Here is a 26473-nt window from a genome sequence, read left to right as displayed (position 1 = left end):
GAAGCCAAATGAAGAAAATGTTTGCAAGAGAAGGAATTGAGATACTCAGGCTAGGCATTTCTGATGTGGAAGCTGACTTACCTCCATGTCCTTGTAACAGTCATACAATGGCAAAGAAAAATAATTTTAAGAAGGTGACTGAGCTTAAACAGTTACTGGCATTATCCAAATGGTGAGAACTTACTCATATGGCCATGCCTAACACCAGAGGCATGGCATCTCCATTGGAGCAGCTATGAGTCCATCTAAAATGTAGGGACTTCTCTTTTTAAAAGTAAGAAGGATAGAATCGATACTAGGGGATAGTTAGCAGTCTTTGAAGGCCCATACATGCCAGGTATAGTGATATGTTCATAACATAGGTTTTCCTGCAGAAAACTCCCCTTCTTGTATTTTTTAAAAAGTATAATTTTATATAAGGTGTAATTTTTGAAACTAACAAAATGGTGCATTGGGAACAGCCACTTTATGAAGAAGCTGGATATTTCCATGATTTTATCCAGCTAAAGGTAATACCACTTGTGTCTTAGGCCAGGATCCAAGATACACATTTTCATCTTCTAGATTTTCCATACCCAGGTATGGTCTTATACGTTTAATGAAATAGGTACAGTAATATACTTTCCTTCCCATTTTCTCTTTCTTCTATTTACAAACTATGTAATAGTGGGTTTTCCAAGCTAATGTGTACCACTGTCTTGTCCTCCTGGACAGCTAAGAAAATTAGCTGAAATAATATTTGAGGGCTCAAAGAAAAGCATTGAGATTTAAGAAAAGCATGGCAACAGAAAGCAGATGGAACAGTTGTTAGCTTTTCATACAGACAGGTCCCAAAAGAGACTGGGCTACAAATCACTCTTTTCTAAGATACAGTATAAGACTACACATTTGATGTCATTCCTTTTTGTGGGAAGGGCAAGTGAGGGAGTCCCGGCGAGAAGACAGAATCTCTTTCTTTTAAATACCTCTCTAGAAGGACAGTTTTCTGTTTGATATGGAGTGGTTTTGAATGGTTCATCCTGTCAAAAGAGCAAATGATTGCTTTCTAGAATAACAATAGCAATAATGATAATTGTTAGTGGTATGGGACTGCTCTGTGTGTTATTTCTGAGATCTTTTTTTAAAGGGTGAGAATGGTAACTATGAAGCAGATAAATTTCACTAATTTGATTTAGAGCATATGAAGACCGTGGCCACTGAGTTCTTCAATCTTTATAAAAAATGGAGCGAATTCAAGCATTTCTCATAGGTTTTGCTTGAATGTCAGAAAAAAATGAGAAAAAGAATCCAGGTAACAAAAAGGAATACACCTCATTCTTCTTTCCCCAAGGGTAACTAGACAAGACCTAAAGTAGAATAAGAAATGAATACTGCTTTACAAACATAGGAAAGAAAGTAACCTTATCAACATGAATTTCAGAACTGGGTGATAAGCAACTGGAAGATGAAAGTTCAAGGCTACATCAATAATTTATGAACATGTCCCTATGTTGTTTCTATAAATAGAGCATCTGATTTCTACTTGCCTAGTTATTGTTGAATAATTCTTGCTTTTTAAGCACTTTTAAAAATTGGATCAAGGCTCTCCACATGCAAAGAAACTGATTCTAGCTCATTAACAAAATTTTATTCTTTATTCTTCAACACTTTTGGAACTATCTTAGTTTGAGTGTTAGGAAGTATTGTTTAGAAAGCAGTTTTTGCCACCTCCTTTCATTCTGTTCACAGTCTTTCACAGATCATAAGTAGGTATCTAGACATTACACAGAACAGAGCTATAAAATAATGGGACTGGTTTCCCTAACATACAAAAATTAGTCTTTGTAATCAGGCTATGCATCTGAAAACACTGATTTATTTTATATTTTCATTTCTCAAAAATGACTCCTTATTAACAGTCTCCCAAACATAACGCTTCAGTTGCTTCCTCCAGTGTGCTGCCTACTGAGTCACAGACATTTTATTTAGACAAGAGAAATGGATAGGTGCGTTTATTCAGTGCCTGCTACCAGCCAGACAAAATTCTGTGGTTTTCAACCTTGTGAGTTACAATGTGTACAGTAGATAGCTAGTGGGGAACTTGCTGTGTGGCGCAGGGAGCTCAGCCCAGAGCTCTGTGGTGACCTAGAGGGGTGGGTTGGGTGGGAGAGGAGATATGTATACATGTTCACTTTGTTGTATAGCAGAAACTATCATAACACTGTAAAGCAAGTATACTCCAATTTAAGCAAAGACATTTGATTAAACCGTAAGACTTCGTGGGTCCCTCCCTGTGTCCTCAGCATGTCCATGCAAGCATGCCCACAGCACATACATGTACACACATGCCTACTTACATTCTTAAGAGGGCGCTTTGGCCCATGCCTTTTATTTACTTTCTTTTGTTCCCTTCCCTATTCCCACTGTTAAACCAAAGATTTTAGTGTTTCTTTACTTACTTACTTTCCCTCTTAGTCATTGCTACCTATTTATTAGAGGTTCTAGGGCTTGGAAGTTTAAACTTCCCTGTGCCAGGCTGTCATGGTAGGTTTTGTTCTCAAATAAGAGTCTGGCTACCTCCCTTATCCTTCACCTTTTCTTTCATGCATTCTCATTCATTCCCCTAACCTTGTGTCTTCTGCCGTTCAAAGTCAGATAAACTTTGGTCCATGTTCTCAAGGGAGGAGAACTGAAAAATAAGGTCCATGTTACAGTGAAATGTGTGACTGATATGCATGCTTGCGGTCCCCAGGGTGCATCAGAGTTATACTGTGGGGTTAGGAAGGGCTTCTCAGAAGAGGTGGGACCTGAGCAGAATTCTAAAATGATGAGGAAGGGCCTTCTGGGGGTGCTGGGAACCAGCATGTGCAGAGACACAGACATAAAACAGCATGGCAGGCTCAGCACACCAGGATGACTGAAGAGAAATTCACTCTTGGTCTGGCGCCGTTCAAAAAAAGATCCCTTTATTCTTGTGCCATATCTCCAGGAAGGTGAGATTTTTATAAAAGGGCTCTGGTTTCTGCTCTAGGAGATTACCATTCTTTAGCCAGGAAACAGCCCCTTAGAAGTAACATTGGAGCAGATTTCAGACATCTACTTATCATCATTTTGCTTATCAGAAAGTTGCACCTGTTTATTCGCATTTGTTAATCATGAAGATATCTATTTTATATCAGGGCATTCTCTTGAATTAAATTCTGGGAAGCAATACCGTAGATTCAGAAGACCATTTCTCCTTTTCTCACCTTTCCCTCTGAATCCCTTTATTTTTTTATGTCTTTATAGGCACAGTCATAGACTGTTAACTCAAGCCTTGTTTCTCCCTAGTGTATTCATTTCGAGAACTGTATTTCTCAAGTTTGGCATAATAGATTTTCCAGTAAAGATATATATATATATATTTTAAAAGGCAGCAATAGTTAAACCATCTGACTGAGATTTCTCTGGGTAACCATGAATATTTTCCAGGGAATGTACAGTCATGTGAAGCCAATAGACAGATTCTGTGAAAACTGTTAAACTATTAACTTTTCATTTTTAATTATTAGTCACTATTGGGCTGGGCAGGTTGATCTGGATCAAGATTTAATTGGAGTGTATAAAGACCACTTGTTTTTTTCATGTTTATTTTTAAATGTACACATTTTGAAAATGTACATATAATCATCATCTTCTTGCTAAAAAGTGATTTGTTGCCACTTTAGGTGGTGCAGGCAACAGGAGGTCCTGAGCTGGCCGGTTCAGTGCTCAGCCCCCTACTGACGAAGGACACCATCGATTTCTTAAATTACACAGTCAGTGCTGATGAGAGGCAGCTGTGGATGTCACTGGGAGACTCTTGGATGAAAACCAGGTAAACATACGTACGTGTTTAGTGTTGAGTACCTATAATAACTTTTTTAAAGCACAGCACAGCACATTTACTAGGTCTTCCCTGTTGGCTCAGATGGTAAAGAATCTGCCTGCTATGCGGGAGACCTGGGTTTGATCCCTGGGTTGGGAAGATGCCCCGGAGAAGCAAATGGCTACCCACTCCAGTGTTCTGGCCTGGAGAATTCCATGGACAGAGGAGCTTGGTGGGCTAAAGTCCATGGGGTCACAAAGAGTCAGACAGGACTGAGTGACTAAGGACAGCACACCTATAATGACTTTTAAGTGTTGTTTGCTTAGTACACAAATCTAGTGAGATATTTCATTAAAACCTTCTATGTTTGAAGGAGTAGATGTTGTAGATGAGAAGGCCTAAATTCTTAAAAAGCTGTAGGTCTAGTGGAGAAGTCAGAAGTGTAAGGTGATGAGTCCTAGGAGAAACTTGTTAAAACTGTCACTTGGCAAGATGGAGCTGTCAGGAAGACGGTTTGGAGAGGAAAGCAGTTAGCCTTCAAAGAAGCCACGTGTTAGTCATGTTCAGTCACGTCCGACTCTTCATGACCCCATGGACTGTGTAGCCCACCAGGCTCCTCTGTCCACGCAATTCTCCAGGAAAGAATACTAGAGTGGATTGTCATTTCCTTCTCCAGGGGATCTTCCATAGAAGGGCTGGCATTTAAAATCATCAGATGATAACACTAGTTATACGTGTGTATAATCATATGTGTACATATAGTGTTTACTAGGCACTCCACCATGCACTTTACATAGGTCCCTGTATTCTGCCTATTTTACAGGTGAGGAAACTGAGGCCAAGAGAGATTAAGTAATTTTCCCAAAGCCGAACAACTCATAAGTGGCAGAGCTAGACTGAGAACCTAGGCAGTCTCGTCCTGGAGTAGATGTTCAGAGTTGTTTTGCTTAGGTGCCTTTCAGCAGGCTTAGTAGGATTTCCCCAGACATGTGTCAGGGAAAGGGCCTGTCCAGTTGAGAGAGTGGCGTGAGTGAAGGCCTGAAGCAGGCAGTCAAGGGAATGGAATATGAGTGTGGAATTGGCTGGAGTACAGATTTGGGTTGTAGAGGATTGTGGAGAACAGGGAGTGGAAGAATGGTGCTGAATGAGGTGTACAGAGATAAGCCAGGCTGGTCTGAAGGCTCCCAGTGCCATGCTAAGGAGAACCAGTAGATTTGCGAATGGGAGTGTGACAAATACACAGCCACACCTTTCAAAGGTCAGTCTGGTCATTAAGTCTAGTAGTGACGTGGACAAAATTCACCCAAGGTACGAGGACCCTTGGGACAGTAATGCAACTGAAGAGGTTACTTATTAATCAACATTCCCTGAGACAAGAACTGTGGTGGTGGAGGACATGGAAAAGAGGAGGGAATGATTTTACAATTATGTTTTGTCAGTAAGGTGACTGTGGAAAAGAAATCATTAACTGCAGGATTTGAGTTTTCTGGGCCAAGCAAGTTTCAAAAATATTTCTCATTTCATTACATATGATTAAATAGTGTCTTCTCTCCTCATTTATTCCAGTCTTTGTATTAATCTCCCTGCGTAGAGTAAATCATTCATATGATCACTTGGAAGTTTGTCTTCCTAAGGCTTTTAGGCTAGCCTAAAAGTAATGGACCAATTCGTATCTTTTTCTCCTTTTTTCTATTGAAATATATCTAAACCCTTCCCACTTACATTTTGGACTTTGGCAACTGCTTGTGTTGGAATATGCTTTACACATGGAGTGGTTTACCAAGCAGAACATTCTTAAAGAGCACTGCTGTTGCTGCTTTTATATTGAAAATATTATCTAAATTTGTTTATGCATATTATTATATATTAACATAGAATGTATTATATATCTCACACTATGTAAAAACTGGTTAAATAGATTTCTTAAATCTATTAGATTTATGTAGATTATGATTTTATGGTAAGCATAGGTAGAGATCTTTTCATTTTTTTCTGTAAACTTTATTCAATTTATCAGACCTCATAGTACTAAAATAGTCTAGGCTTTTTAGTTTGTCTTGGGTTCTACCTCAAAATGAAAAAATTAATGACTACTAGGAAAACTACATCAAAAGGAACTCATATTGTTAGCTTTTGACTTGAGAAAATGGTCATTTCCTATTCTGATTATTTAGAGTATTAGGAAATGAATATGCTGACTTAAAAACTCATAAAGATAAAAAAGAATCATAAAGGTACATAACAATCTGAATGATAGCTCACTTCATCATAGTAGAAATACAACCTGAAGAATTAAGTCATGTGTGAAACATAAACAACATATTTTAGCAGAATTTAATAATGTCTCTCCATTTAGTTGTTGTGGTTCATAAGTGATTAAAAGTTTGCAGGAATAAGTCTCAGAGTTATTAAATAATGAATGGATCATGATTTTATTACAGATAGACCTCACTTGATTTTACTGATGAAAATCTAGCTGATCCATTTAATATATAAAATCAGTAATCTGTTTCATTTTAGGAAACTTCATAACTTAAAAAGTCATGAGCCTTAAGAATGTTGTCTGCTGTTTCTCCTTTGAAAAATATATATCAGAAAGTATCATGGTGATGGGAGGGGAATGAAGAAGAAGAAGATGATCAGAAACTGCTTTAGATGCTCGGAGAACCTCATGCGCTAAGTCCTCATCACACTTCTAGCTTTGCATTCTTTCCTCAAATTGTCAAAGACCTATGTCCATGTTAAAAGTTGAGTTGATGGAGCATTAAGGCAATGTCGCAGAAGCAGATCATGAAGTAGAACTCGGCCTTCCTTTCATGTATCACCATTAAATATAATCATAAACATGTAAGGTCCTCTGTTTGGATGGAAAGAGGGCAGACTAGGTGTGAATTGTTTTTGTTGTTGTTTTTGTTTTTGTGTGTGTGTGGCCAGCCTTACTGAAGGTCATTTTGAGCATAGAAGCATTTCTTAATTTCTTAAGACTGTTCACCTGTCTTAATGTCCTCCTGCAGAGCAGAGTGGCCAAAAGAACAGTTTATTCCACCATACGTCCCTCGGTTCCGCAGTGGTTGGGAGCCCCCGATGCTGAACTTCATGGGATCATCCGTGGAGCCAGATCTCTTTCAACTGAATGAGTCTGTGGCAAACGCAGCAGAACATCATCGCAAGCAAGAAACAAAGAGATTATCCACAGAGGTAGTCTTTCGGCATCATCTTTTTTTTTTTTTTAACACATTTTATTTTTGGCTGCACTGCGTCTTTAATGCCTGTGCAGACTTTCTCTCGGGCGGTGAGCGGGGGCTGCCCTTCATCGTGTTACAGAGGCTTCTCATCACGGTGGCTTCCCCTGTTGTGGAGCACTGGCCTCAGTAGTTGAGGCGGGACGGCTCAGTAGTTGTGGCGCAGGGGCTGAGTTGCCCTGCCGCACGTGGGATCTTCCCAGACCAGGGATCCAAGTGGTGTCCCCTGCACCGGCAAGCGGGCGGATCCGCGTCCGCTGAGCACCAGGGACGTCCTTGGCATCATCTTTTGAGGGAGGTGCAGTCATCTGTGCATTCTCATGTAATTCTGATGGTGAGTTCTCACTTTATTGACCTGAAGATTGTCCTCGACTCACTGACTCAGTGTCCTGCTGCTCTCAGATACCTCTCACCTCGTTGTCATGGTGACAATTGCTCTGCTTCCCTGTGAAGCCTGAACCCAGCCGGTATCACCCCTCCCAGCCTGCTGGCTCTCCTCCCTGCCCTTCATGCCAGGGCTCTTGAGCCCTGATGATCCCATCTTTTGGACTCTGTACTTCATCTCCTTATCAGGGAAATGCCTTGCTGCAGCTGGACTCATTTTTCCTATGTTCCTCTCCCATCGTCAGACCCTCAAGACAGTCCCTTGGACCCAGGACCTCTAAGCCTGTTCCAAGCTGCTCTTTCCTGAATGCCTCATTTTTCTTTATTTTATTTTTTGGCCTCATACTAAGCCTTCCCAAGTTCTATCAGCCTCGCTAGAAGGCCAAAGCTTCTGCTGGACTCAAGTCCTAGGTCCAAAGGATGACTTATACCACTATTACACTCTGAGGATATCATAAAATTTATTGTATCTTTTATGATCTTTGGTAGACTTTAGACTGTAATTTATTGGGAGAGTGGATCGAGGAATTCAAATTGGGTATGCTGTCTCTTCACATTCCTTAAAAATGAGTTTTTCTATGACTCCTCTTGTTATGACAGAAAATTAAACACCATTTAAAGTGGAACCAAATCAAATAGCATGATTGGAACCCGAGGAGTTAAACAAATGAGGTCTAGTTGGAAGGAGAAACACAAAATTCATGGCTAGATCCTCCTCAAAAGTCCTGTTCATTTCCTTTATTGAATTCCTTAATTTTCCCAGATCCCTGTGGGTATTTACAGTGTGGCAACTGTGATATCAAGGAATGAAATAGCAAATCAAAGTAAATCCTCACTTTTAGGGAGAAACATTTATATAAATTAAATTTCTTAAAATCAATTCTTTGCACAATAGCCATAGTGTTATAAAAGAGTGGTTAAATTCTGAAATTTTATAAATAAAGCAAAAATACTACTCTGAAAATAATCTCTTTCTACTCTGTTTTTTTCTCTGGCTGCAGATAATGGTTGGGGTGAATTCTGTAACCGCCTTTCCCTCTAATTGCGTGATTAAAAAGATGACCTCACAGTTCTTGGCCCTGTTTAGCAGACATATGTCCCTAGCTGTATTTTATAGTTCAGACCTCATCACAATGAATTTTCCCTCCTCGTAAAGGGTAACTTTTCTGGAGGAAAAAAAATGTAATCAGTCATGAAATTATGATACACTTGCTGTTGCTATAGTTACAGCTGAGTATTTTCAAATCATAGAAATTTTCTGCTTACAGTCCTCAGATCTTAAAGAAGAAAATTTATCCCATTTAATAATGTATGCCTCAGAAATTCACTTTTGTGAGTTCTATTTCATTTTGTGCATTTAAAGAGAGAGTAATATGTCCTGGCTTCCAGTGTAAAAGTTTGTCTACTCTCAGTGAATAAGTATCTTTAAAAGAATTATTGAGAATTCTTCCTTGTAATGAGTTATCATTTTCCCATTGTAAACTATTTTCCATTTTATAGCTTGAGCACTTACTTATTCAGACGTTTGAAAAAAAAAGGAACTGAAAAGCACCTGCTAGCAGTTCTTGGGGATTTTATGCCTTAAGATTTTGTTGGAAAAGAGGCTAAAGTAATGGTGATTTAAGAATGCATAAAATGCAATCATCCCCAGAAGAGAGATTTTATTATACTTTAGTGCAACTGTAGTAGAGGCACTCAGGATAAGACTTGGGTGATTCAGGATCTGGTGATTTTGTTTTGGATTGAAAGGCATAGGTGATGAGGAGTGGCAAATATGGGTGGCGATACTCAGCTTCTTTCCTTCCTCAAAACCAGCAGCCGCCTGAACTATGTTGTGTAGTTATCACAGTTAGTGAATTGTCATCATTTCTCTCCTCCCTGCTAATATTCCCCATTCTTCTCAAAACCAGTGATTTCATACTGTCTGACCACACTGTCATGTTCAGAGCCAGGCAGAAGGTGTGGGTGGTTCTTGTTTCTTCAACTCTCCCCTTTATAATAGCATTTAATAAAAATGGCCTGATCATCTACGGCCAGTGCTCGCTCCTACGGAAATGATATACTGAATTAAATTAAGCCATTTGTTCTTTATTTTATTTTTTACTTACAGTTTCGTAGAAGTGTATTGACAAATAAAAATATGAGCTTTTTAGTCTATATCATTGTGATTTGATGTAGGTATACATTGTTAAAGGATTCCCTGCCCTCCATTTAGTTAGTTAACACACCCATCACCTCACATATTTATCTGTTGCGGAGAACATTTCTGTTCTACTCTTAGCAAGTTTTAATTATATAATACAGTGTTATCCATTGTAGTCCCCACATTTTACATTAGATCTTCAGACCTTATTTATTTATGGCTGAAAGTCTGTACCCTTTTACCCACCTCTCCCTATTTCTCCCATCCCCCAACCCTGGCAACCACTTTTTTATTCTCTGTTTCTATGAATTTGATTTTTTCTTTTTTACACACCACATATATCAAGTGGTGTTTGTCTTTCTCTGCCTGGCTTATTTCATTTAGCATAATGTCTTCAAGGTTTATCCATGTTGTCACAAATGGCAGGATTCTTCCTTTACATGACCAAATAATAGTCCATTGTATATTCACACATACCGCCTGTTCCTTATCTCCTCATCTGAAATGGACTCATAGGTTCTTTCCATATCTTGGTTATTATGAATAATGCTGCAGTGAATTTTGAGGTTCAGAATTCTCTTTGAATTCCTAATTTCATCTTCTTCAAGATTATACTCAGTAGTGGGACTGCTGAATCATATGAAAGTTCTATTTTAGTTTTTTGAGAAACTTTCATAACTGTTTTCCATACTGGCTATACCAATTTTCATTCCCACTAACAGTGCACAAGGGTTCTCATTTCTCCACATCCTTACCAATGCTTGTTATCCCTTGTCTTTTTGACAATAGCTGTTATCAGGTGTGACATGATATCTCAGTGTGGTTTTGATTTCCCTTTCCAGGATGATTAGTGATGTTGAACACCTTTACATAATATACCTGCTGACCATTTGTATGTCTTTGGAGAAATGTCTATCCAGTTCCTCTGCCCATTTCCTAGTTGGATTGTTGCTTTTTGCTATTGAGTTAAGTTCTTTATATATTTTGGGTATTAACTCTTTCTCAGATACATGATCAGATACATTTGTATCTGTATTTTTTTCTCAGATACATTTGTATCTGAGATTTGTCCCATCTCATAGATTGCCTTTTCACTCTGTTGATGGTTTAAGCTACGGTATTCAAATGGTAAAAATTGTTTATCTGTATTTGTATGTTAAATGCAACATCCTGATAAATATTCCACAGGAGTTACATGAAATGGGCATTTTGACATCAGCAGTAGTCCATTGGAGACATCTTCACCTCCTCTGTCGGTGGATGAACTTAGCCCTATGCCTACCAACTTAGTCACTAGAATTAACTATAGTAAAGATGCATTCAAAACTTTTTGGAAACATTCCCAGTTTCAAATGTTTTGTCCCAGTGAATCCATAAACAATTAAAATAGCCAAGGAATTCTAATGCTTTAGGGTCTATTGTACAGTTACCATGTGCATGCATGTGTGCTGAGTCACTTCAGTCATGTCTGTCTCTTTGAGACCCTATGGTCTAGAGCCCGCAAGGTGGGCGGGCAGGTTCTTTACCACTAGTGCCACCTCGAATAGCTATCACAGTTCATTTTATATAAGGAAACAGTACAAGTGTCCTTAGATGAGCTTTTTTGTTTGCTTTGGGGGGGCACATATCTTTCAAGCTGTGCTGCTTAATGGCACTCATATACAATGGTTCTCCCTTTTAGTAGCCCAATGCTCATGTCCGCATTGTGTTAACGTAAAAGGAAATGACTGCAGCATTTTCTTATCCTGTACTATTGGCTGTCAAGATCAATGTTTTTCTGGGTTTCTGTTAACAGTAAATCTGATAATAGTGCTGCCATTTAAAAAAAAAACATAGTGCCCATGTACATTTAAAAACAAGAATAGAGAGTAGTATAATTTTAATGTGTAGAGTTCAGATGATTTTCTTGCAGTAGTATTTCCTTTGGTAGAGTGTTAAAGGTTTATTTCTTAAACATATGAAGCAAAGATTAAGAGTCTTAGTATTGTTGGTTTTCAACCAGTTTTATTTTATACAAGCTGTTAAAGTCTGCCTAATACCGAAATCACCTATTATTGAAATTTCAGAGAAAAGAAGGCTTCCCAGATGGCTCAGTGGTAAAGAATCCTCCTGCCAATGCAGGAGATACATAGATGTGGGTTTGATCCCTAGGTGGGGAAGATCCCCTGGAATAAGAAATGGCAACCCACTCCAGTATTCTTGCCTGGAAAATTCCATGGGCAGAGGAGCCTGGCAGGCTACAGTCCATGTGGTCACAAAGAGTCAGACACTACTGAGCCACGCACACACAGGAAAGAATTTCTTGTTTTTATACCTGGTTATTTCCGGAATTAAGATTTAGTCTTTGCACTGATTACCTTTTTTTATTATAGGTAGGTTTTTGCCAAAAATATATCACCCTCCCGTTTCATAATCCATCAACATGTAATGGTCAATCACTTGAAAATGAAACCGATCACAGTGTAGATGGTTCTTGCTAACTGATGCCAGCGCTCATTCAAATAGTTGTGTGATTTTTTAATCTTCTCTGCTTTGTCTTTCAGCACTCCAGTGCATCAGAGTATCCTTCAGCCGATGGGTACACGGCATTCAATAACATTTATGGAAGAGGGCCCCATTCGGACCAGGGGGAGGCTGCTGTGGCTTTTAAGCCAACTCCTCTTCGCCACACAGATAGGTAACTTTTCATGGGCCTCATCTGGAGAGCTGCAGATGATTATCTCTGGTTTAACACAGATGGAGGTGCCAGTGTCTGCATTGTTCACTACTTCTTTAAGCTTCCCGTCTAGTAATTATCTGTTAAAGTTTCAGCTGTTCCTTTGTAGAGCTGGCTTTGGTGAGCAAGGTCTCCAGTCTATAATTCTAACAGCGCAAATGCCATTGGATGACTTTCCATGTTATAAAAGATGCTTCTGACAGAATCTGTGAATTAAGAAGAATTGTTTTGAAACTCTCTAGTGTGTACCAGATGGTCTCTAAGACTCTTTCCAGCTCTGTAACTTTTAAAGGAAATAATTTCTATCTTTGTCTCTCCCAGCAAAAACAAACAAACCTTCCTTTAGATAGAAGTATTTAAACTAAATATAAACTGAATATTTAAATAGAATCAGTGCCTTATTTACCATTTCATTCTGTATTTCATTTTTACTCTTTAGTTTCATATTTCATTTATTTTCCCATATTTCCTCTCTCAAAAAAATCAGTAAAGGCAAAAATGGAGAATTAAGATGGGAAAGAAACAAATTAAATTGAAATAAGTTCACTTTTTCAATCTTGTTTCCAATGTAAACTGCATGTGAGGTTTATATGGAGATAACCCATGTACATAAGAGAAAGGAAAAGGTGAAATGTTGATAACAAAGGTATAAGAGAATGATCATTCAGATAAAGTGGGGTAGAGAGCTGGCCCCAGTACTTTCCTATCTCAAAGCATCTCTTACTATGAGTGTTAGACACTCTTAATTTCAGTATATATTTTTCCTTAATAGAATCTAGAGAAGGTGGGGTTTAAAATTTTTTTTTTGTCAGGAGTGATAACAGAGGTAACACTTGAGTAAAATGATGTGGAAATTATACAGTTATTATTCTAAGGGCACTAGTAGCATGTTAAATTGAGTACAAAGAAAAGTCAGCAATGAGTAATACATTTTGAAAATGTCAACGTATGAAAGAAGTTTTAATTATAGATTCAATTTTTAGTAGATACAGGTGAAAATCAGTTTTGAAGTTTAAAAATTATTTCATTGAAATTCTTCTTGAGTAACTTGTTCCTCAGCCTAGTATTTTGTTTTTCCTTTTTTTTTTTTTTCTCTGTCTTAGCTGTCATTATTCTAGAAGTTATTTCAGATTAGTGAAGGAAATTCCATGAAGGGATATTCAAGTATAGAGACCTTAAGACTGTCAATATTTAGCCAGAGAAAGAATATTTTAAAGGAGTAAATTGAATATTTCAGTTATCTTCAGGGGTCCAGTCTCTCAGCTGGGCATATTATAACAGAAGCTGAATAGTTAATAGACACCTGGATCTTTGATGTTGCTAAGAAAATTTGTCATCATTCTTGCAAAAACTGTTTGAAAGTTTTTTGGTCTGAAATGTAATACAGAGGTTTGGGGTTTTTTTTTTTTTTTATAACTATTATTAATCTTAAACTCTTACTACATGCCAGAAATGCAGTAAATACCATATGAAGTATATTTACTCTTCAGTAAAATTATAGTGTCAGTTAGGGAAAGCACTTTTTGAATTTAGAACCCTCACCTTGGAGGGATTGTAGTTTGCTGCTATTCAAAAGCAATTCATGGCTTGTTTTAGAAGTCTCATATCATTACCTTCTCTGTGTCTGCTCTATGTCAGGTGTGTATTTCTATATGCAGACTCTATATCAGGTGTGTATCTGTTACTCCAAATCAGAAACAGAGACCATACATTTTGATACATGCTAGATCTTTTAAGAAGCATTGGTACATCTAAAAAATTGCCAAGTGTGATTTTCAGATTGATGACTATGGTCAGTGTCTTACCCATGTTTAATCTATAGAGGGCAAGAAACTATAAACCACAAAGATGTAAATTCTAAAGCACTTTGTAAGTGCATGCTGGCAGTTACTTCTAAGATGTACAAAATAGCAAAGACTGTCCTGCACGCCCTGCTGTGACTCAGTATTCTAGACGATCTAGGCGGGCAACAAGCTGAATGGCCACTTCCCCGGGGAAGAATGACCAAGCATCTTTAGTTCCTTCATGCTTTTTCCCTTACAGAGATATATGAGGAAACGTGGGAATGTAAATAGAGGAGAAGATTAGGGAGTAAAATTAATTTTAAAATAAAATTATTATTTCATCATTGCAATGAAAATATTAGTATATTGTTTATATGTCTGGTTTTATTATATTATATAAAAGCATTTAAAAATTACATTGTTAAATCTGTTAATTGTCATTTAATGATTAAAGGACGTGTTTGGTTTTCATGTTCTTGATAGTTGGGGAGTTTGGGATGGACATGTATGCACTGCTATATTTAAAACAGATAACCAACAAGAACCTACTGTATAGCACGTGGAACTCAGCTCAATGCTATGTGGCAGGCTGGATGGGAGAGGAGTTTGAGGCAGAATGGATACATGTATATTTATGTCTTGAATCCATTTGCTGTTCACCTAAAACTATATATATAATGTTGTTTTTGTTCTTTACATAACATTGTCAATTGGCTATACCCCAATACAAAATAAAAATTTTTTTTAAATATAACTATTCTTACTCTTATAATAAGTTTATAGTAAATTAATTAACAAATAAGTAATGTTATTTGTCTTGTACTTAACCCATACCTTCCTTTGCAATTTAGATAACCAGACAAAGATTTCCTAAAAATTATCACTTAGTCATAATGTTTTCAGTTATTTGGTTAATGAATTGAAGTCATTGCTTGAATCAGTGAAATCAACATAAAATTTAAATTACCACAGTTGGAAATTATCATCAGTCTCTTTTAATTTTATGACACATGATAACATTGATCATTATCCTGGCCCTTTCATGGTAGAAATGCTGATTTACAAAACAATATCCAGTATTTTGGATATTAGATTTAATGGACAAAGAATTCAAAGATTTGCATTCTAGATTTGGCTTTGCACTAACTAGCTTTGTGATTTTGCATTATTTATTTTTACCCTGGCCATAGTTTGTTCATTTTAATGGTAAAATCGCCAGTTTCTTTTAGTTCTCGTATTCTATAAGGTATAATAAAATAACTACTATCTAAATAACTTGTCCAAATGGTTTCTTGTAGAAATTGGCTTGCCTTAGCATTTTACTTCTGTTTTTCTTAGAAAAAGCTAGCAGGGCAATCATGTTTTTTCTTTCTTTTTGTAGAAATTATGATCTACAACCCAAGAAATATGCCAAATCCAAGTATGACTTTGTGGCAAGGAACAACAGTGAGCTCTCCGTTCAAAAGGATGATATCTTAGAGGTAATAGAATTTTGCCTTTTTATACTCTTAATAAAGTAAACTTATTGTTTTCCTTTTCTGGTATATATCTAAACCTTCCTCAAAGAAATGCTGAGGTCAAGAAATTATTCTTTGGTGTATTTTACCTTTCCAAGGATACAGCATACTATAGATACCTGTGTCTGCTTAGGAAGGGGTATCTGATTTGTCTCTTTTGTGTTTGTTTTGTGGGGAATGTGGTTGGGTTTCTTGGCTTACTTTGGCCTCTTCCCTCTTCTGGCCTTTGTTTTTTCTGAAATCAAGGCTGATTAACACTTCAGATGTAGATGTACCATAATTTTTGCTTTTGTTTTAATTGGAATATAATTGCTTTACAGTGTTAGTTTCTGCTGTACAACAAAATGAATCAGCTATATGTGAATCAGCTATGTGTGTGTGTGTGTGTATATGTCTCCTCCCTCTTGAGCCTACCTCCTACCGCCCCATCCCACCCCTCTAGGTCATCGCAGAGCACCAAGCTGGACTCCCGGTGTGTGTAGTTACTTCCCACTGGTTATCTGTTTTACACATGATGGTGTGTGTATGTCAACGCTACTGTCTCAGTTTGTCCTACCCTCCCCTTCCACGCTGTGTCCACATTCCCATTCTCTACATCTGCATCTCCATTCCTGCCCTGCAAATAAGTTCATTAGTGTCATCCTTCTAGATTCCATATATATTCATTAATATATGATATTTTTTGTCTTTCTGACTTATTTCACTGTTTGACAGACTCTGAGTTCATCTGCATCATTTTAAATGACCCAATTTCATTCCTCCTTATGGCCAGCTAATATCCTGTTGTATATATGTACCACATATTCTTTATCCATTCATCTCTCAATGGACATTTAGGTTGCTTCTGTATCCTGGCTATTGTTAATGCTGCTGCAATGAACACTGGGTTGCATGTATCTTTTTGAATTATGGTTTTCTCAGGGTATATGCCCAGTAGTGGGACACCATCTTATTTTAATAAGAGAAAACATTTCCTCCTTCCTATTTTAGTACCCTTGCACAAATGTACCCAGCAGTGAGTGTGCTAATGGTTTTGGGAATAATCCACCATGACCAAAATCCCTTTCTTTAGTTATAACTGAGACGTCATCTTTTTTAATATATACTGTGGCCAGGCCATAATAGTTATTGTAAAAAAAATGTTTTTGATATATTTCCTGTCTGTTCTAATGGTGGAAACAATAGACCTTTTCCAAGTGACTCGTGTTAAACACTTCTGATACCACAAGTAGTTAAACATTCTTGGAAAGTAATATGGACCTGGGGGTGAAATGGTACCATACCTGTTCTATATTAGTCATTTTAATTCTTAGTGTAATTCCTGAGAATCACTTAACCCACAGTATGTTGGGGTTGAGTCAGTGTATTAGAAATGAAACCATTTGCTTAGTCTAAGAATAAAGATTGAACTTCCTTCATAGATTAGTTTGGTACAGAAATGACATATTTATTTTCTTGCATGATGACAGATCCTTGACGATAGGAAGCAATGGTGGAAAGTTCGAAATGCAAGTGGAGACTCTGGATTTGTGCCAAATAACATTTTGGATATCGTGAGACCTCCAGAGTCTGGATTAGGGCGTGCTGATCCACCTTACACGCATACCATACAGGTAATGATGATTTTTGAGCAAAAATTTAACTTTTTCAAATTTTTAGATTCATTGCCCCTCAACAGAACTTAAATACTTTTTATGTACTAGTCATTTTGAGACTTCATTGATTGTATAATTTATACTTTTTTTTTTCCCTAGGTAGCTGGGACAGTGGCTAGGGCCATAAGGAAGAATTGTACATATATTTTCTGATTTACTTCTTCAGACAATTGCTTAAGGTCTTTATCTCAGTGACTGTTTCTCTGAATACTGTGTTTTTCTACCATATAATATTTTTGATATTTGGAGAAATATTGGGTTGCCCAAAAGGTTCATTCGGGTTTTTCCTTAAGATGTTACAGAAAAACTCGAGCAAACTTTTGGGCCAACCCAGTAGTATTTCTGCCTCTTCACTCTTACCCAGAGCCCCGCTGTCCAAGGGTCCTGATAGAGGATGGTACTGAGACAGTGGTTGGAGTGTCTACCAGCTCATTTTCCCCAGACTTTGCTTTCATCCTCTGAATAGACCGATTATAGTCTGTTTGCTTTCAACCTTCCAACTATCGCATCCTAATCCCTTTTAAAAAACTACCTTCACATGGCAGACCCTCCACCCAATTTTTAGCACCATTATCTTTCTTCACATTTGGTAATCATGTGAGACTTGGGCCAGCACCATTTGCTTTTGAATCCGTGACCTGATCTCTAGAGTCAGACCTGTCAGCAGAGATGGAATGGACCGACTGACTGTCCCATGCTTAGCCTTTGAACCCGCGGTGACTACCTTCCCATGGCCCCGGGAAAATTCTTTTCGTTTTCAGAATCTTGAGCAAAAGGTCACATCTGACTGCATAATAGTGTCACAGATTTGAGTGGAAGCTGAAACTATGTAGAATACGCAGTGAAATAGTAAAATTCCATGCCTAGGCTTAGTAAAACACAGGTTGTCCAAGCCTAGAACTATGGTCACGTGCTGTTACCATCATTCCGTAAGGACTTCTGGCTTCACACAACATTCAAGCCCAGTACATATCCCACAGTTATCCGGAGAGACGTTTGATCTTACTGGAATTCCAGAATCAAGCAAACATTTAAAATAAAATTTATATACAATTTATGTATCTTGATAGCTTAAAGTGATGGCAGTGGGAATCCTGTTTGCTGTGCTTATGTTTGGGCTGGCCTGCTATGCTTATGTATCATGTACTTATTTTATGTTCATCATTTGTCATTAGCTCTTGATGCCAAAGAAGGAGTTTGAGTTATTCAAGGTATGGTCTACTCTGTTTCCCATGGATTTTTGAAGTGAATTTTCTAATCGAGTCTTAATACTTTTTTCTCTCCTAAGTTCTTACTTTTCTGATTTTGTGATGTGATTACCTGACCAAAATCAGGCTTCTGTCTGGTTTGTAAATATCAATTCTTTGTGTTCTTTCCTATAGAGGTTTTGACTGAATGCTTTAAACATGTTAGAGTGTATGCCTAAACCAGTGATGGAATGTATACCCTTTGAGCTATAGCAACTGTTTTTGTTTTTTAAACTGTTTTGTTTGTCTTGGGGTAGAGCTGATTAACAATGTTGGACAGCCATACGTATACATGCGTCCCAAGCTCCTCTCCCATCCAGCCTGCCACATAACATTGAACAGAGTTCCCTGTGCTATACAGGAGGCCCTTGTTGGTTATCCACTTTGAATATAGCAGTGTGTACATGTTATAAGCACTGTTTTTGATATTTAACTCATGGTAAACAACAAGAAGCACTATTCACAAAGGATATCCTGAGTTGCTGTATGTGAACAGAAGCCCAGATTTTATATCTAAAATGTTAGAAACACTTCGCCAAATGTGTTTTTATTTGTGTGATTTGTTGCTAGGAACGGCAACCTCCCGTAAAATAAGACACCTAAAACTTGCAAACACAAATGTGAATTCTAAGTATTTTTGCCCACTTGAGATTTCCTGGGGAGTTTAACCTCTCTTACCCTTTCCTGTTTACTGTTCAGTCTTGTCTTTTTCTTCAGTTCAGATTCCTGGCTTGGGCCATAAGTTGACTTTCTGTTTAAAGGTTGCTTCTGTCTAAACCTGAACCCAAACTATTAATACATATCATAGGTAGAGTACTTTCTGAGAACATAATATCTATTTCTCCTTCCTTGAACAGAGCCTCAGCTGATATTTTTTGTCAACTTTGGCAAAACCAAGAAATTTTTTAAGTGCTCATGGGTTTCAGGAGTTTGCTTGGCTACTTTATGTAAATAGAAACTTGTAGGGATTGCTTGTTTGGGCTGTTTTCCTTTTAAACTTTTCAACACTATCTGACTGTCTTTTGAAATTTTCTGGATATAGCTCTGAATGTGGCGAAGGACATAGAAATGTGGATAGAAGCTGTGCGTGTGTGCGTGTGCGCTTAGCTTGGAAGCACCACTTTTAAAGGTATTAAAAACAATCTATTTTTTTTAACACCCCCTGAAAACTTAGATCTGATCCCAGCAAAACCACCAGAATCTTGTAAAATTTTAATAAGCAAGCTTGAAAATCTGCTATCTGGCATAAATATGACTCTGAAAGAATTCCTTTTCTCAAAGAACTTGTAACACACTCAGTGAAAAGTGACTAGATAGAGTAAAAAAGAAAAGAAAAACAGCCTCAGAAATATTTGCCAGTTATTTTATCTCTACAAGTGTTACCAGATACTTTCAGGTATCTAAATAAAAATTATGCAGCTGTTTTTAGAATGACAATAAATAAAGATGCCACCATATTACTGGTTTCAGTAATCCTAACACCCTAATCTGATAGAACGCCTCTGGATTACAGACATATCAAAAGTGGATTCTGTGTCTTATTCATCTTTCATTCTTTCACCCTGCAAATATTTATTGGGTGCCAGCATCTCACACTTGATGAAGAGAAAGACAAAAATCCTAGCACTGAGCAGATCCTCTATCAAAGCCTGCCGCCCAGAATCAAGTCTCCAGGCCATCTCCCCTGGCTTTGCCCTTACTTTGTGTATCAGGAGCAGTGACCCTCTCTCTGCTCAGAAGTGACTGACACTTTTCTCCCTGTCTTGTCCATTCAGTGATAGCAAAATTTTACAGAAATTTAAAGAAACTTCTTATGAAAACATTCTAAATCTCTGTACCACAGAAAGATGCTCAGGCTATCTGCCATGTCCATTAAGGACCTCACAAATACTAGGATATTTAATTTCTACATCAACCTTGTGAAGTAGGCACGTTTTATGTATCAGGAAATTTAAGTACAGAGAGGAAACTTGCCCACAATTACACAGCTGCATGAAGCCAGGATGGGGCCCTGGAACTCTAGAATCATAACCCACGCTCTGATATACTTGACTGACATGGGAAATTAGTGCTTACAAAAGATTGATACCCTGTTTTGCATAGACATAGAGTGTTCACTGTGAAAGCTTAAAGTGTTCATCACTCAGTCGTGTCTGACTCTGCAACCTCATGGAAGTAGCCCACCAGGTTCCTCTGTCCATGGAATTCTCCAGGCAAGAATACTGGAGTGAAAAAAAAAAAAAAAAGAATACTGGAGTGGGTAGCCTTTCCCTTCTCCAGGATGTCTTCCTAACTCAGGGATCAAATCTGAGTCTCCTGCATTGGCAGGCGAAGTCTACCCCTGAGTCACCTGGGAAGCCCATGCAGCATCTACAAGGCACTGAATTTTTAAAAGACATAGTGTTAGGACTGTTATTCTCATATGCTTACATTTCTTGTAAATAAGTATATATAGTGGGCTGACCCAAACGTTTGTCCAGGTTTTCTATATAATCCTCCTAAAAAGCCCAAACAAATTTTGGGGGCAATCAATAACTAGTGGCAGTTGCTAGAGGAGGGGCGTGAGAACAGCCATTGCCTGTGGTTCACACACTTTTGGGTAGAGAGTGTCTGCTGTTGGCAGGGATGCTTGTACCTGGCACCAGTCTGAAATAGTTGTTGAGTTGCCACCTGATGTCCCCGCGAGTCCAGGCTGCTTAAGATCCTCACATTTGGAGTGAATTTTAACAGCTCTCTGTAAAGACAGCTGTTCCCAGCGAAAGTGTTTCCCCCCATGGCTTCAGCAAAGCTTTAAAATTAAAGGGAAGGGAGGTAATAAAGAATTTATAAAAGATGCAGGACATTAAAAAAAAGGTTGGATGAAACCACTGGGGAAAAGAAGTAAATGTTCCTGAGAGATGATGGAGAAATGAACGTAAATGACCTACCTTTTGATGAAAATGCTGTCATCGAGCATTCCAGGCCTTTGGCTTACTTTTGCTGGGCAACACATGGACCTCCAGGATGCTTCCTGCCCTCCTGGCGTCTACTTGCCACATCAAGTTTCCTCTAGGTCTTCTGACTTGACTTCCTGACATCTCACACTTGGACTGTTTGTCTACCAGAATCACCCTTTTGCCGACATAGGTTTTTTAAAATCATGCTGTATATTATATCTCTATTTTTTTAAATTTATTTTTAATTGAAGGATAATTGCTTTACACAATTTTGTTGTTTTCTGTCAAACCTCAACATGAATCAGCCATAGGTATACATATATCCCCTCCCTCTTGAACCTCCCTCCCATCTCCCTCCCCATCCCACCCCTCTAGGTTGATACAGAGCCCCTGTTTGAGTTTCCTGAGCCACACAGCGAATTCCCATTGGCTCTCTATTTTACATATGGTAATGTAAGTTTCCACGTTACTCTCCCCATACATGTCACCCTCTCCTCACCTATCCCTGTGTCCATAAGTCTGATCTCCACGATATATATTTTCATGTTGAATGCCAAGCCTGAAACCAACCCCTGCCCTTCTATTATTTCCAGTATCCTCAGAGGCTTGACTGAGGAACTCTTTTATTTATTATTAATTGTTAAGTCTCTGCTTATTATTATTTTAGATGTGCTACCCTACCAAGATGCATGCAATTTTGAATGTCTGGTCATTATAGTCCAGTAAGTTCAACAGAAAGTTTCCCTGTCTGCTCTGTTGCAGAGCAAGAGGTGCTGTATGATGGAAACAGCTCCCGTCTAGGTCCTGGTCGATGAGGATTCTAGTCCTGGCTCTGCCCCTGGGTAGCTGTGTGACCTTAAAGAAAGCATCTCCTCAGGGTATATGCCGAGTAGTGGGATTGTTGGGTCTTTTATTTCTAGTTTTTTAAGGAATCGCCATATTATTCTCCACAGTGGCTGTATCAATTTACATTCCCACCAACAAAGCAAGAGGGTTCCCCTCTCTCCACATCCTCTCCAGCATTTACTGTTTATAGATTTTTTGAATGATGGCCATCCTAATCGGTGTGAGGTGATATCTCATGGTAGTTTTGATTGGCATTTCTCTAATAATAAGCAATGTTGAGTGTCTTTTCTTGTGTTTATTTGCCTGTATGTCTTCTTTGGGTGAACTCCGGGAGTTGGTGATGTGCAGGGAGGCCTGGCGTGCTGCAGTTCATGGGGTCGCGAAGAGTTGGACACGACTGAGCGACCAAACTGAACTGAGCTGATGTCTTCTTTGGAGACATGTCTGTTTATGTCTTCTGCCCATTTTTTTTAATTGGGTTGTTTGTCTTTCTGATACTGAGCACCATGAGCTACTCATATATTATTTTTCTGTGCTCCAGTTTGCTGAGTTGTGAAATGGAAGGGGCCAAGTTTCATGATCTCGAGAATCCAGTCTAGATATAAAATTCTTTTATATTCTATACATGTTTAAGTAGCCCTAAATTAAAAGTGGAGATGTTTTCTCCAGGTGAATACTAAACCAATGTGCTACTAATTTCAGCTCCTCTTATGAATGCTCTGTTTTTCAGGCTCAATCCTGATATTCAGATACTGCTGGACAGAGAGGAAAAATTTACCAAAGATGTCTTTATATTCATTCCAGCAGACCAGCTTCCTAATAATATTCAGTTCTTAAAACTTTTTTTGAAGTTAATCTTAGAACACGCTATTCATCTATTAAGTAGAGGCATGGTCTTTACACTGGGATGGTGTATAGTCTTAGATACTTTTATTCTGCTTCATGCATGAAAATTTTTCCAAATATTTCTTTCAGTAATTTGAATAATACCTACTCTCTCGCTCTCTTTCCATGTATATAGAAATTCCTGCCCAACATGCATGTGTACAAAATTATAAAATTTTGTTTAAGTGCTTTCAAGTTCAACTTGCTAAAAGACACACCATGATATATGTGTATTTCCTTTTGTAAAGCAACTTATAAGAAGAATTAGTCTTACATGTAATGAATTGTAATTGTATTCTTCATGAACTATAAGATGAACCCTTATCTTAGTATTTTAAAACACAATACTTGGATACACAAATAGTCACTGAAATATTCCACACTGTTTATACTGTAATGTGAGTCTATATAATTTGTTTTATATGACTAGATAGTGGTGGAAATTAATTATATATTTACAGGCTCTTTCTCTGGTTGATTTGTGGGCAGGTAATTTTACTGTCAAAAGCTAATTATCTCACACTCTGTGATATTTGATGTGAAGTATAATTGATATTATTTTCCATCTCCTATGTTAAATTTTCTCATTTGATGTGATTTGCTCCATTTTCCTAATAGCAATTACTTGGCGAGCTGTCAGAGGTAACCCACGTTTATTCCCTCAAGGCACTTCTTTTTTGATGTAATTTTTTGGATTCAATCTCTGGACTTAACACCCTCCAAATGTTCCAGCTGTGCCTAGTTTTCACTGTAGAATGCCAAAGAGACTAAATTTAGAGGGGGGAAAAATGTGTAGATCCATTTTTAAGAACAGTTCAATTTTAATGGCTTTGTTGGGCTTGCTTGCATAATTTCCCCTCTGAAGCAATATCTTGCATGAATCAAGAACTTATTGACAAATCTTTCTTTAATCCTTGAGAATTTCTACTTAGCTTTAGTTGCTACAGAAAAGTGACTCACTGGACTTAATTATAAATAGAAAGTGCATGTTCCATGTGTGCCCAGTCACTCGGTCACATGTCCAGCTCTTTGTGGCCCCATGGACTGTAGTCTGCCATTCTCCTCATGGAATTTTCTAGGCAAGGATACGGGAGTGGGTTGCCATTTCCTACTCCAGGGGATCTCACCGACCCAGGAATCAAACTCTAGTCTCTTGCCTCTCCTGCGTTGGCAGGCAGGGTCTTTACCGCTACCACCATCTGGGAAGCCAACATATTCCATGGAATCTAGCAATTCTGACTTTCCGAGAAAGACAAAAAAACTCAAGAGATATCTTGTTTCAAGTGGAACTTGAAATATATTTGCGGGAGATAACAGGCAAGAGTTAGGAAGTGCCGATGATGGTAGAGAAGTAGGGCCACACCGAGGTGACCCATCATCCCTGTCTGCTCACTACCGAGGGCTTTGAAGGGATGTGGGACTTTCAGTGCTAACCCTGGGAGGGTCCCAGGCTAAATGGGAATGGTTGGCCAAGATTTCTTTTTGGGTTTGGAGACTCAGCACCCTTGGTTCAGGAGAAGAAAGTTCGGGGTAGAGTTCTACTCTCTACGACTTTCCATTAAGTTGATGGGCCATCAGCTCTCTACTTCCAACCAGAAGTAACCGGGAAGCAGGGGAAGGAGGAGAAGAGCAGTGACTGGGTGGTAAGTAGACAACAGTGGAGAGGATGGGGGCCCAGAGAGAGAACAGGGATTTCACGAGTCAGGCCTGATTCTCTTTCCTTCCCATGGACGATGACTTAGCCATTTCCGTGGAAAAACCACCTTGGTTTCAGAACAGGTTGTAATGATTTAAGGAAACTGCTCCCCGCCCCATCCCTTTTTTATTCCATGAGGAATAAAAGCATGAGGCAGGTAGGAGGACCATGAAAAGGGGAAAATATGCAAGTAAGTAAAATTCACAACCTAATTCATGAAACATTTTCCTTTGGTTTCTCTGTATATTATATATACACATATATATACACACATACATATATATATATATATATATATTTTGTTTGTTCAAGCCAGTGATAGATTATACTGATAAAGTTGTATTATGTAGCAATGACAGATGATTGAAATGAGGCACAGAAGATTTGGCGAGCCTGTGTGCAGGCTTGATTGTGACAATAACACAGGTATTCAGTTGTTCACAGTATTATTTGATGGATAGCAAAACACGAGCTGTTCTTGTTTTTTTGAAAGCAGAAAAATGTGAATCATACCATGGAATGCAGAAGCTGATAGCATTTTTTGGTTTGTTTAAGCGTTAAAAGCAATCATTTAAATGCTGACACTTTTGAAATCCTAACGTGAGAATTCACTAACCTTTGATGAAATCATGTGCTGAGGACATTCTTGTCAAGGGAATACTGTATATACATTAATCAGATGACATTGGTGTGTGCTAAGTGTTACACGTCTGTGATGTTTGCTGTATTTTGATTGCTTGAAATATTTTATTGGCCCAAATATAGGAACGCTGTTTTTTAGCTCATCATCATCATAATAATGTATTTGATTATCAAATGTTAGAAATGTTTCCAGGCCTTGGATGTGGAGGGGCCAGCAAAGTCTGTTTCTCTCCCATTTAACTCCATGGCTTGCTCTGTGAATTTAACTCCTCCGCCCTCCCATCTCCCTCCAAGAAACAGCAGCAGGATAAACTCTTCTTTCAGTTCTCCCATCCTTGGTTCATACCCCTCCTACCTCCCCTACCCACGGTTGGGTGAATGGAAGCTTTTAAAGAGACAGTAGTGAACCAGTGCTGCGTCCCCATCTGGTTTCCACAGGTGTTACTCATTTGCTGTGAAGGTGCCTCTGAGGATGGTGTGTTGTTTCTTAAGTAAGAAAAAGTGATGAATGTGTGTGGTGTGTGTTTTGATAATTTTGATCTCTGTGGAAATTGGGAAGGCCTCTTTAAAATCAATACTGCCTTATATTTGGGCCAATTTAGAAATTTAAAAACTCTTCTAGCCAAAGAACCAGATTACCAAAAGGCTTGCTTTTTGTATTTTATTGGCTGATCCTGAATTTCAGAATAATTAAAATTGTGCCAGTACTGTATCTAAACTCTACCTAAATTATAAGTCATTGCTCTGTAGCTTTGATCTGATCCAAAAAATTGCCTTTTGTGAATTTGGAACTTATTCTAATACAATTATCTGTTATTTTGTTTAAAGCTTTAACTATTGTTTTTAGTTTAATAGGGAATATATATATATAAATATTATTTTATAATAGCCTAAATCATTTAAAAATTACTGAAAGTTATATATTCTGTCACATCCACCTTTTAAAATACAAAT

At 38.1% G+C, this 26473-nt stretch overlaps 1 protein-coding gene across 7 annotated transcripts in view; it reads left to right on the top strand.

Annotated features, from left to right (window-relative positions):
• EPS8 (EGFR pathway substrate 8, signaling adaptor) overlaps positions 1-26473 on the top strand; it is a 195295-nt gene that overhangs the window by 155070 nt on the left and 13752 nt on the right. For all 7 annotated transcript variants that reach the window (XM_070453675.1, XM_070453674.1, XM_070453676.1 and 4 more), the window contains 5 exons: positions 3687-3835; positions 6841-7024; positions 12139-12272; positions 15477-15576; positions 17082-17225. In XM_070453675.1, the coding sequence (XP_070309776.1) occupies positions 3687-3835; positions 6841-7024; positions 12139-12272; positions 15477-15576; positions 17082-17225 (711 nt within the window). The remainder of the gene's footprint in view (positions 1-3686; positions 3836-6840; positions 7025-12138; positions 12273-15476; positions 15577-17081; positions 17226-26473) is intronic.

The sequence above is a fragment of the Odocoileus virginianus genome, chromosome 23 (assembly GCF_023699985.2).
Source record: "Odocoileus virginianus isolate 20LAN1187 ecotype Illinois chromosome 23, Ovbor_1.2, whole genome shotgun sequence".
NCBI lineage: Eukaryota > Metazoa > Chordata > Mammalia > Artiodactyla > Cervidae > Odocoileus > Odocoileus virginianus.
The sequence above is the reverse complement of the archived record's forward strand: the minus strand, read 5'-3'. Positions and strand labels throughout refer to the sequence as shown.